General features: G+C 40.2%; 1 protein-coding gene across 1 annotated transcript in view; it reads left to right on the forward strand.

Annotated features, from left to right (window-relative positions):
• Positions 1 to 12945, forward strand: part of ADGRV1 (adhesion G protein-coupled receptor V1) — a 566898-nt gene that overhangs the window by 491475 nt on the left and 62478 nt on the right. The window contains exon 88 of the mRNA XM_082378598.1: positions 12679 to 12800. Within this exon, the coding sequence (XP_082234724.1) occupies positions 12679 to 12800 (122 nt within the window). The remainder of the gene's footprint in view (positions 1 to 12678; positions 12801 to 12945) is intronic.

The following is a 12945-nucleotide window of genomic DNA, read 5'->3' on the forward strand; positions in this document are numbered from 1 at the left end:
AACCTCTATTCTACTTTCTGCCTCTGAATTTGCCTATTCTAGGCACCTCATGTAAGTGGAATAATACAATATTTGTCCTTTTGTGTCTGGCTTATTTTACTTAACATAATGTTTTCAAGGTTTATCCATGTTGTAGCATATGTCAGAATTTCATTCCTTGTTAAGGCTGAGCAATATTCCATTGTATGTGTACATTGTATTTTGTTTATCCTTTCATCTGTTGAGGGACATTTGGGTTGTTTCCACCTTTGGGATACTGTGAATGATGCTGCCACGAGCATTGACGTACAGGTCTCTGAGTCCCTGGTTTTAATTATTTTGAGCATATACCTAGAAGTGAAATTTCTAGATTATGTGGTAATTCTATGTTTAACTTTTTGAGGTACCACCAAACCGTTTTCCACAGGAGCCACACCATTTTACATTCTTAGCAGCAAGGCACAAGGGTTCCAATTTCTCCACATCTTTGCTAACATTTGTAACTTTCTCATTTTTTGACAACAGCTATCCTAATGGGTACAAACAGTATCTCATTGTGGGTTTGATTTGCATTTCCCTAGTGACTAGTGATGTTGGTCATCTTTGCCTATGCTCAATGGCCATTTGTATATCTTGGGAGAAACGTCTGTTCAAGTCCATTGCCCATTTTTGAATTGGGTTGTTTGTTTTTTGTTGACTTCGAGGGGTTCCTTGTATATTCTGGATAGCACAGTCTTTATATAGATACCCTTATTCCATGGGTCCAATACTGTGTTTTTAGGGTTCCCTTTTATCGGGAACATCGAAATGATTCTGTTTTCTATTAACTAATTCACTCCTAAACATATATTTCTAACATTACCTATTTTAAATGCCTGCTTCAGTAAGCAGTGACTTATATAGCCAACAGAAAAGTTACTAGTATTTCACCAAATGTGAAGTATCAGCTTAGGAAATATGTAACTAAATGATTTTCATTAAAAGAACATTAATTTTCAATTTGCCAAGAGGAATTCATAGTAGCTTTTAAACAACAGCATGCTGCTCCCCACTTTCACCACCATCACCCACTCTCACGCCCCTTCTCCCTTTGGTCATTGTTACTCTGGGCCCCAGAGGTGAACGGCACCTCCTTTAGGTTAACCATGAAGCTGATGAGGCATACGTTTTAGGGCCTGTTACTTGCATGGGCCTCTTCGAAGATCTTCTACCTAATTATGCTTTTGAAATTTTTAGTTTTTAAAGAAGGCTTTCCAAGTTTTATAAAAGTTCAGGCCCACAAAATCCGGATGTACCTCTGGATATGTTTCTTCCATCTGAAATCATGTCTTAGTTCTTGTTGCACTGCTGGAAAACCAGCCTGGGGTCTATGGTGCAGTATACTGAGTTATTTATGACTGGCTTTCTTTCCTTGCAGTTTCTGATCTGGGTTGCCAAACTACCACACTTTTCTGCAGAGTTACAGAAAAACATGAGCCCTGGGTGTTCCTAGTCAGCCCCGGTATGCTCTTTTGGCTTCCGCATGGAGCTTTGTCAGCACACAGCGCTTGTCTGGCTCCAGGCACTCACAGGAACATGCAGGCCAAATTTTGAAAATTTGGTTCCTAGCTGTTCATGCAAAATATGCATGTCCTTTTATACTGTACACAGAGCCATAAATAGAATTTTGTACTTGCACAGTGAGAGCAAAGAATGCAATTGCCAGACTAATACCTAATCTCTGAAAACTTTCATGAGCATAGCTTAGGCAATTTCCTAAATATTAGGGTATCTTGTCAGAAGTAAAAAAGAGCCTTCTGGCCCTTTATCAAATTGTATGATTTCATTAAACAAGAATGATGTTTTTTAAAAAAGTTAAGTAAATCTTAATATATTCGCTCCTGTCCTGTGGTAATGCACCGATGACACAGGGACTATTCATCTGCATAAACTGTGTCTTATATTATTCTTATTTTCTCTGTGTAGTTGTAATAACTTAGACAATTGACATTTTTTCTAAAAAGGGGATATCTGACAAGATATCAGTGTGGTCTCCTTCGAAAGCCTTTTTTCTTCTCAAAAAAAAAAAAAAATGCTCAGATTCCCTCTTCCTTTCTTTCTTTCCTTTCTTTTCCCTTCCAGAACAATTCCATCCTAAAGCCCTTAGTTTGACAGAGCCAGGTATGCATCCAGTGGAAGGTGTCAAGCAGGGAGTATCACAGCCAGTCATTGTGAGGGGGCATCCGTGTGAAGGGTCGAGTGTACTCACGAAGCTCCTAAGAACCTGAGTGGATTTGGGAGGCCGTCTGTGCAAGGCAGGGACAACAGCAATGGGAGATTGGTTACAATCAAATAGAGCTGATCAAATAGGTAAATATTTTAAGAATAATGAGAAATACATTTCTTGCCAACAGAGAAGGAAGTTACAAATACAGAAAAAAGAGACAATTACAATTAACCTTGTGGCATTGGATTGGAATTGGAAATATTGGTATACACTAATGATTTTCATTGTACAGAGATAGACATAGAAATCTAGATGGAAATGAGTGTGTGTGCAGGTGTGTGCAGACAGGTATTCCCCAGCTCTGTCTACTGGGAGGACGTAGGAGCAGCAGCACCCCAATAGCAATGACCATACCCGGCCCCAGGTCTTGGTTTCTGAACGCCATTCTGCCCTAAAGGAAACCAGGACTGGGGCAGGGAAAGTACAAGATGAGCTTGAAACATCTTGTTGGGCCAACACAGAATGATGAGGACATAACAGAAGTCACAGAAACCATCTTGAAGGGGTTCCCATTAATCAGACTTAGGACAATTTGAGCATCAAAATAAATGGTAGTAATAGATGATAACCCATTACGTTGAGAATATATGAGTCCATATTATGAAAATAAATAAATGAACCAATCAGATATTTGATAAGTGAAAGGATATTTACCTAGTTTCAAAGTAATGCCATGCAAGATACATACTAATTACAAAGGGAAAAAGACTAACTTTACGGTGGAGAATTCATGCAGCCACTACCTTAATCAAATGACCAAAATGAACATCCTAGATAATGGGACAAATTGAAATCTTGTGCCAACCAATAGAATGTTATGAAAAGAACCCAGGATCACTTCTATGATTCCTGGCAAAGCTTATAATCTAAATCATGCGAAAATATCAAACTCAAATTTAAGGGCACTCTACAAGACAAACTGGCTGGTAATCTTCAAAAATGCCAGAGTCACAAACGCCAACGACACTCAAAGGAGCCATTTTTTTTTTTTTTTAAGATCAAATTTATAGAGAGAATGTTTTGCTTATCTCTTTTAAATTTATTTATTTATTTATTTATTTATGGCTGTGTTGGGTCTTCGTTTCTGTGCGAGGGCCTCCTCCAGTTGTGGCAAGTGGGGGCCACTCTTCATCGCAGTGCACGGGCCTCTCACCATCGCGGCCTCTCTTGTTGCGGAGCACAGGCTCCAGACGCGCAGGCTCAGCAACCGTGGCTCACGGGCCCAGCTGCTCCGCGGCATGTGGGATCTTCCCAGACCAGGGCTCGAACCCGTGTCCCCTGCATTGGCAGGCGGATTCTTAACCACTGCGCCACCAGGGAAGCCCCCCATTTTATTTTTATTTATTTATTTTTAAACATTTTTATTGGAGTATAATTGCTTTACAATGGTGTGTTAGTTTCTGCTTTATAACAAAGTGAATCAGTTATACATATACATATGTTCCCATATCTCTTCCCTCTTGCGTCTCCCTCCCTCCCAGCCTCCCTATCCCACCCCTCTAGGTGGTCACAAACCACCGAGCTGATCTCCCTGTGCTATGCGGCTGCTTCCCACTAGCTATCTATTTTACGTTTGGTAGTGTATATATGTCCATGCCACTCTCTCACTTTCTCACAGCTTACCCTTCCCCCTCCCCATATCCTCAAGTCTGTTCTCTAGTAGGTCTGTGTCTTTATTCCTGTCTTACCCCTAGGTTCTTCATGACGTTGTTTTTTTTCTTCTTAGATACATATATATGTGTTAGCATACGGTATTTCTTTTTCTCTTTCTGACTTACTTCACTCTGTATGACAGACTCTAGGTCCATCCACCTCACTACAAATAACTCAATTTCGTTTCTTTTTATGGCTGAGTAATATTCCATTGTATATATGTGCCACATCTTCTTTATCCATTCATCCGATGATGGACACTTAGGTTGCTTCCATGTCCTGGCTATTGTAAATAGAGATGCAATGAACATTTTGATAGATGACTCTTTTTTTTTTTTTTTTTAAAGAAATGTTCTCTCTTTTTTTTTTTTTAATTTATTTATTTATGGCTGTGTTGGGTCTTCGTTTCTGTGCAAGGGCTTTCTCTAGTTGTGGCAAGCGGGGGCCACTCTTCATCGCGGTGCGCGGGCCTCTCACCATCATGGCCTCTCTTGTTGCGGAGCACAGGCTTCAGACGCGCAGGCTCAGTAATTGTGGCTCACAGGCCCAGTTGCTCCGCAGCATGTGGGATCCTCCCAGACCAGGGCCCGAACCCATGTCTCTGCATTGGCAGGCAGATTCTCAACCACTGCGCCACCACGGAAGCCCCACATGACTCTTTTTGAATTATGGTTTTCTCAGGGTATATGCCCAGTAGTGGGATTGCTGGGTCATATGGTAGTTCTATTTTTAGTTTTTTAAGGAACCTCCATACTGTTCTCCATAGTGGCTGTATCAATTTACATTTCCACCAACAGTGCACGAGTGTTCCCTTTTCTCCACACCCTCTCCAGCATTTATTGTTTCTAGATTTTTTGATGATGGCCATTCTGACCGGTGTGAGATGATATCTCATTGTAGTTTTGATTTGCATTTCTCTAATGATTAATGATGTTGAGCATTCTTTCGTGTGTTTGTTGGCAATCTGTATATCTTCTTTGGAGAAATGTCTATTTAGGTCTTCTGCCCATTTTTGGATTGGGTTGTTTGTTTTTTTGTTATTGAGCTGCATGAGCTACTTGTAAATCTTGGAGATTAATCCTTTGTCAGTTGCTTCATTTGCAAATATTTTCTCCCATTCTGAGGGCTGTCTTTTTGTCTTGTTTATGGTTTCCTTTGCTGTGCAAAAGCGTTTAAGTCTCATTAGGTCCCATTTGTTTATTTTTGTTTTTATTTCCATTTCTCTAGGAGCTGGGTCAAAAAGGATCTTGCTGTGATTTATGTCATAGAGTGTTCTGCCTATGTTTTCCTCTAAGAGTTTGATATTGTCTGGTCTTACATTTAGGTCTTTAATCCATTTTGAGTTTATTTTTGTGTATGGTGTTAGGGAGAGTTCTAATTCCATTCTTTTACATGTACCTGTCCAGTTTTCCCAGCACCACTTATTGAAGAGGCTGTCTTTTCTCCACTGTATATTCTTGCCTCCTTTATCAAAGATAAGGTGTCCATATGTGCGTGGGTTTATCTCTGGGCTTTCTATCCTGTTCCATTGATCTATATTTCTGTTTTTGTGCCAGTAACATACTGTCTTGATTACTGTAGCTTTGTAGTATAGTCTGAAGTCAGGGAGCCTGATTCCTCCAGCTCCATTTTTTGTTCTCAAGATTGCTTTGGCTATTCGGGGTCTTTTGTGTTTCCATACAAATTGTGAAATTTTTTGTTCTAGTTCTGTGAAAAATGCCAGTGGTAGTTTGATAGGGATTGCATTGAATCTGCAGATTGCTTTGGGTAGTGGCGTCATTTTCACGATGTTGATTCTTCCAATCCAAGAACATGGTATATCTCTCCATCTATTTGTATCATCTTTAATTTCTTTCATCAGTGTCTTATAATTTTCTGCATACAGGTCTTTTGTCTCCTTAGGTAGGTTTATTCCTAGATATTTTATTCTTTTTGTTGCAGTGGTAAATGGGAGTGTTTTCTTAATTTCACTGTCAGATTTTTCATCATTAGTGTATAGGAATGCCAGAGATTTCTGTGCATTAATTTTGTATCCTGCTACATTACCAAATTCATTGACTAGCTCTAGTAGTTTTCTAGTAGCATCTTTAGGATTCTCTATGTATAGTATCATATCATCTGCAAACAGCTTTACTTCTTCTTTTCTGATTTGGATTCCTTTTATTTCTTTTTCTTCTCTGATTGCTATGGCTAAAACTTCCAAAACTATGTTGAATAATAATGGTGAGAGTGGGCAACCTTGTCTTGTTCCTAATCTTAGTGGAAATGGTTTCAGTTTTTCACCATTGAGGACAGTGTTGGCTGTGGGATTGTCATATATGGCCTTTATTATGTTGAGGAAAGTTCCCTCTATGCCTACTTTCTGGAGGATTTTTATCATAAATGGGTGTTGAATTTTGTCAGAAGCTTTCTCTGCATCGATTGAGATGATCATATGGTTTTTCTCCTTCAATTTGTTAATATGGTGTATCACGTTGATTTATTTGCGTATATTGAAGAATCCTTGCATTTCTGGAATAAACCCTACTTGATCATGGTGTATGATCCTTTTAATGTGCTGTTGGATTCTGTTTGCTAGTATTTTGTTGAGGATATTTGCATCTATGTTCATCAGTGATATTGGCCTGTAGTTTTCTTTCTTTGTGACATCTTTGTTTGGTTTTGGTATCGGGGTGATGGTGGCCTCATAGAATGAGTTTGGGAGTGTTCCTCCCTCTGCTATATTTTGGAAGAGTTTGAGAAGGATAGGTGTTAGCTCTTCCCTAAATGTTTGATAGAATTCACCTGTGAAGCCATCTGGTCCTGGGCTTTTGTTTGTTGGAAGATTTTAATCACAGTTTCAATTTCAGTGCATGTGATTGGTCTGTTCATATTTTCTATTTCTTCCTGGTTCAGACTCCGCAGGTTGTGCATTTCTAAGAATTTGTCCATTTCTTCCAGGTTGTCCATTTTATTGGCATAGAGTTGCTTGTAGTAATCTCTCATGATCCTTTGTATTTCTGCAGTGTCAGTTGTTACTTCTTCTTTTTCATTTCTAATTCTATTGATTTGAGTCTTCTCCCTTTTTTTTCTTGTTGAGTCTGGCTAATGGTTTATCAATTTTGTTTATCTTCTCAAAGAACCAGCTTTTAGTTTTATTGATCTTTGCTATCGTTTCCTTCATTTCTTTTTCATTTATTTCTGATCTGATCTTTATGATTTTGTTCCTTCTGCTAACTTTGGGGTTTTTTTGTTCTTCTTTTTTCTCTAACTGCTTTAGGTGCAAGGTTAGGTTGTTTATTTGAGATGTTTCCTGTTTCTTAAGGTAGGATTGTATTGCTATAAACTTCCCTCTTAGAACTGCTTTTGCTGCATACCATAGGTTTTGGGTCGTCATGTTTTCATTGTCATTTGTTTCTAGGTATTTTTTGGTTTCCTCTTTGATTTCTTCAGTGATCTCTTGGTTATTAAGTAGTGTATTATTTAGCCTCCATGTGTTTGTATTTTTTACAGATCTTTTCCTGTAATTGATATCTAGTCTCATAGCGTTGTGGTCGGAAAAGATACTTGATACGATTTCAATTTTCTTAAATTTACCAAGGCTTGATCTGTAACCCAAGATATGATCTATCCTGGAGAATGTTCCATGAGCACTTGAGAAAAATGTGTATTCTGTTGTTTTTGGGTGGAATGTCCTATAAATATCAATTAAGTCCATCTCATTTAATGTATCATTTAAAGCTTGTGTTTCCTTACTTATTTTCATTTTGGATGATCTGTCCATTGGTGAAAGTGGGGTGTTAAAGTCCCCTACTATGATTGTGTTACTGTCGATTTCCCTTTTTATGGCTGTTAGTATTTGCCTTATGTATTGAGGTGCTCCTATGTTGGGTGCATAAATATTTACAATTGTTATACCTTCCTCTTGGATCGATCCCTTGATCATTATATAGTGTCCTTCTTTGTCTCTTGTAACAGTCTTTATTTTAAAGTCTATTTTGTCTGATATGAGAATTGCTACTCCAGCTTTCTTTTGATTTCCATTGGCATGGAATATCTTTTTCCATCCCCTCACTTTCAGTCTGTATGTGTCCCTAGGTCTGAAGTGGGTCTCTTGTAGACAGCATATATACGGGTCTTGTTTTTGTACCCATTCAGCCAGTCTGTGTCTTTTGGTGGGAGCATTTAATCCATTTACATTTAAGGTAATTATCGATATGTATGTTCCTATTCCCATTTTCTTAAATGTTTTGGGTTTGTTATTGTAGGTGTTTTCCTTCTCTTGTGTTTCTTGCCTAGAGAAGTTCCTTTAGCATTTGTTGTAAAGCTGGTTTGGTGGTGCAGAACTCTCTCAGCTTTTGCTTGTCTGTAAAGGTTTTAATTTCTGCATCAAATCTGAATGAGATCCTTGCTGGGTAGAGTAATCTTGGTTGTAGCTTTTTCTCCTTCATCACTTTAAATATGACCTGCCAGTCCCTTCTGGCTTGCAGAATTTCTGCTGAAAGATTGGCTGTTAACCTTATGGGGATTCCCTTATGTGTTATTTGTTGTTTTTCCCTTGCTGCTTTTAATATGTTTTCTTTGTATTTAATTTTTGATAGTTTGATTAATATGTGTCTTGGCGTGTTTCTCCTTGGATTTATCCTGTATGGGACTCTTTGTGCTTCCTGGACTTGAATAACTATTTCCTTTCCCATATTAAGGAAGTTTTCAACTATAATCTCTTCAAATATTTTCTCAATCCCTTTCTTTTTCTCTTCTTCTTCTGGGACCCCTATAATTCAAATGTTGGTGCATTTAATGTTGTCCCAGAGATCTCTGAGACTGTCCTCAGTTCTTTTTATTATTTTTTCTTTATTCTGCTCTGCAGTAGTTATTTCCACTATTTTATCTTCCAGGTCACTGATCCATTCTTCTGCCTCAGTTATTCTGCTATTGATCCCTTCTAGAGTATTTTTTATTTCATTTATTGTTTTGTTCATCATTGCTTGTTTTCTCTTTAATTCTTCTAGGCCCTTGTTAAATGTTTCTTGCATTTTGTCTATTCTGTTTCCAAGATTTTGGATCATCTTTACTATCATTACTCTGAATTCTTTTTCAGGTAGACTGCCTATTTCCTCTTCATTTGTTAGGTCTGGTGGATTTTTACCTTGCTCCTTCATCTGCTTTGTGTTTTTCTGTCTTCTCGTTTTGCTTAACTTACTGTGTTTGGGATCTCCTTTTCGCAGGCTGCAGGTTTGTAGTTCTCGTTGTTTTTGGTGTCTGTCCCCAGTGGCTAAGGTTGGTTCAGTGGGTTGTGTAGGCTTCCTGGTGGAGGGGACTAGTGCCTGTGTTCTGGTGGATGAGGCTGGATTTTGTCTTTCTGGTGGGCAGGTCCACGTCTGGTGGTGTGTTTTGGGGTGTCCGTGGCCTTATTATGATTTTAGGCAGCCTCTCTGCTAATGGATGGGGCTGTGTTCCTGCCTTTCTAGTTGTTTGGCATAGGGTGTCCAGCACTGTAGCTTGCTGGTAGTTGAGTGAAGCTGGGTCTTGGTGTTGAGATGGAGATCTCTGGGAGATTTTCGCTGTTTGATATTACGTGGAGCTGGGAGGTCTCTTGTGGACCAGTGTCCTGAAGTTGGCTCTCCCACCTCAGAGGCACAGCCCTGACGCCTGGCTGGAGCACCAAGAACCTTTCATCCACACGGCTCAGAATAAAAGGGAGAAAAAATAGAAAGAAAGAGGATAAAATAAAATAAAGTAGGATAAAATAAAATAAAGTTATTAAAATAAAAAATAAAAAATAATTATTATGAAAAAAATTTTAAAAAGAACAGACAGACAGAATCCTAGGACAAATGGTGAAAGCAAAGCTATACAGACAAAATCTCACACAGAAGCATACACATACACACTCACAAAAAGAGGAAATGGGGAAAAAAGAATATATCTTGCTCCCAAAGTCCACCTCCTCGATTTGGGATGATTCATTGTCTCTTCAGGTATTCCACAGATGCAGGGTACATCAAGTTGATTGTGGAGCTTTAATCCGCTGCTTCTGAGGCTGCTGGGAGAGATTTCCCTTTTTCTTCTTTGTTCGCACAGCTCCAGGGGTTCAGCTTTGGATTTGGACCCGCCTCTCCGTGTAGGTCGCCTGAGGGCATCTGTTCTTCGCTCACACAGGATGGGGTTAAAGGAGCAGCTGATTAGGGGGCTCTGGCTCACTCAGGCTGGGGGGAGGGAAGGGTACGGATGCGGGGCGAGCCTGCGGCGGCAGAGGCCAGCGTGACGTTGCACCACTGAGGCGCGCTGTGTGTTCTCCTGGGGAAGTTGTCCCTGGATCATGGGACCCTGGCAGTGGCGGGCTGCACAGGCTCCCGGGAGGGGAGGTGTGGATAGTGACCTGTGCTCGCACACAGGCTTCTTGGTGGTGGCAGCAGCAGCCTTAGCGTCTCATGCCCGTCTCTGGGGTCCGCGCTGATAACCGCGGCTCACGCCCGTCTCTGGAGCTCCTTTAAGCGGCACTCTGAATCCCCTCTCCTCGCACACCATGAATCAAAGAGGCACGAAAAAGTCTCTTGCCTGTTCGGCAGCTCCAGACATTTTCCCGGACTCCCTCCCGGCTAGCTGTGGTGAACTTACCCCTTCAGACTGTGTTCACGCAGCCAACCCCAGTCCTCTCCCTGCGATCCAACCGAAGACCAAGCCTCAGCTCCCAGCCCCGCCCGCCCCAGTGGGTGAGCAGACAAGCCTCTCGGGCTGGTGAGTGCTGCTCGGCGCTGATCCTCTGTGGGGGAATCTCCCTGCTTTGCCCTCCGCACCCCTGTGGCTGCGCTCTCCTCTGTGGCTGCGAAGCTTACCCCCTCTGCCACCCACAGTCTCTGCCCGCGAAGGGGCTTCCTAGTGTGTGGAAACCTTTCCTCCTTCACAGCTCCCTCCCACTGGTGCAGGTCCCGTCCCTATTCTTTTGTCTCTGTTGTTTCTTTTTTCTTTTGTCCTACCCAGTACGTGGGGATTTTCTTGCCTTTTGGGAGGTCTGAGGTCTTCTGCCAGCGTTCAGTAGGTGTTCTATAGGAGCAGTTCCACGTGTAGATGTATTTCTAATGCATCTGTGGGGAGGAAGGTGATCTCCATGTCTTACTCTTCCACCATCTTCTCCTGGTCCCCACCCCTAGGTTCTTCATGACCATTTTTTTTTTTTTTTTACATTCCATATATATGTGTTAGCATATGGTATTTGTTTTTTACTTTCTGACTTACTTCACTCTGTATGACAGACTCTAGGTCCATCCACCTCACTACAAATAACTCAGTTTCGTTTCTTTTTATGGCTGAGTAATATTCCATTGTATATGTGTGCCACATCTTCTTTATCCATTCATCTGTCGATGGACACTTAGGTTGCTTACAAGTCCTGGCTACTGTAAATAGAGCTGCAATGAACATTGTGGTACATGACTCTTTTTGAATTATGGTTTTCTCAGGGTATATGCCCAGTAGTGGGATTGCTGGGTCGTGTGGTAGTTCTATTTTTAGTTTTTTAAGGGACCTCCATACTGTTAAAGGAGCCATTTTAGATTAAAGAAGACTATAGAAATGTCAACTGGGTTCTTCTGCTACAAAGGAAATTACTGGAATAATTGACAGATCTTGAGTGGGATCTGAGGATAGTCATAACATATCAGTGTTAATTTTCTCATTTGATGGTTGTATTGTGTTAATGTAGGAGAATGTCTTTGTAGAAAATATACATTACAGTGTTCAGAGGGTGATGGGGCATCAGGTTGGCAACTTTCAGATGGTTCAGGGAAAAACAAAACTTTCTTGTCATACTGTACTTGCAACCCTTCTGTAAGTTTGAGATTGTTTCAAAATAAAGTAAAATTTTTAATTTGCTAAAATTGTAAATAACCAGTCAGATTTCCACAATGTATTTAGATTTTAGGCATTAATTGATGATGTTGAGTATATATGGACTTTGAGGTCTGTCATGAGAGTTGTCAGTGATGTGGTCCTTCCTGATGTCTTTCAACAGCTTGAAAATGTGTTTATGTGCAGCTGCTAAGATCTGATTCACTTTCCAAATATTCTATAGCTTGCCATTTAAATATTAATAACCCTTCGTTAAGATTATTATTCTAAATCCCAAATATCAAAGATAAGTAGAAAGGGTAATGAAGTCCTTTGGCCCTGAAGAAATCTGTTCTGGTAAATATTACAACAAATTGCACAATAAAATGTTGGGTAGAATAAGCTTAGTGTTGTCAGTAGTGAATCCTTCACTTCATCTTTGCTCTTAACCATAGCTGTGACGTTTGGTGTCCACTCAGTCAGAAAAAGAGATAAATATGTACTTTTCCATTACATACAAACAAGTTATATCACTTAAGTTTTAAAATGTCAGACTGGACTACAGTAATTTTGAGAGCACACTGCTGCCTACCATTTTCTGGTAGAGAGCTCTTTTAAGGAGATTTATATACCTGGTCTTCCCTGGGATTGAAATGTGATTGCACCTCCCCAGTTGTTGGTGGCACTTCCTGAACAGTCCAGCAGGTGGTAGTCTAGGAGAGGAACAGTTCTCGTCCTTCTTCAGTCCCCTGCCTACCAGCAAAACAGAAGGAAGGTGGACTCAGCAATGTTACCGTTGCCTTCTCTGTCGTAAGACTGGTATTTCCAAGGTTGTTCTTTCAAAATGAGTACTTAGACATAGAGAGTATTTCCAGAAAGTGGCTAAAAACAATTTTGTGTATATGTATGATTATGCAGTATTCTGAAGTTCAAAAATTCTTTTTCTTTTCTTTTTATTTCATGGTGTCTAGAAATTCCACTGGTTTTATATCTCTTTGCCCTGATTTCAATGACATGGCTTTGGGGAGGCCTGCACATGGCTTACAGACACTTCTGGATGCTGGTCCTCTTTGTCATTTTCAACAGTCTGCAGGTAAGCCTTACAGTTTGGTTACAGCACACATGAACACGAGGCAGGGAATTTCACCGTAAAGAAATCAAGTGTCCACATGTAGGTGAATTCGTATGCACAAAAACATCACGCAGAGTTTTAGAATAAAATGACAAAGATTATGTAA

The sequence above is a fragment of the Balaenoptera borealis genome (genome assembly GCF_965194805.1).
Source record: "Balaenoptera borealis genome assembly, chromosome: 2".
Classification (NCBI taxonomy): Eukaryota; Metazoa; Chordata; class Mammalia; order Artiodactyla; family Balaenopteridae; genus Balaenoptera; species Balaenoptera borealis.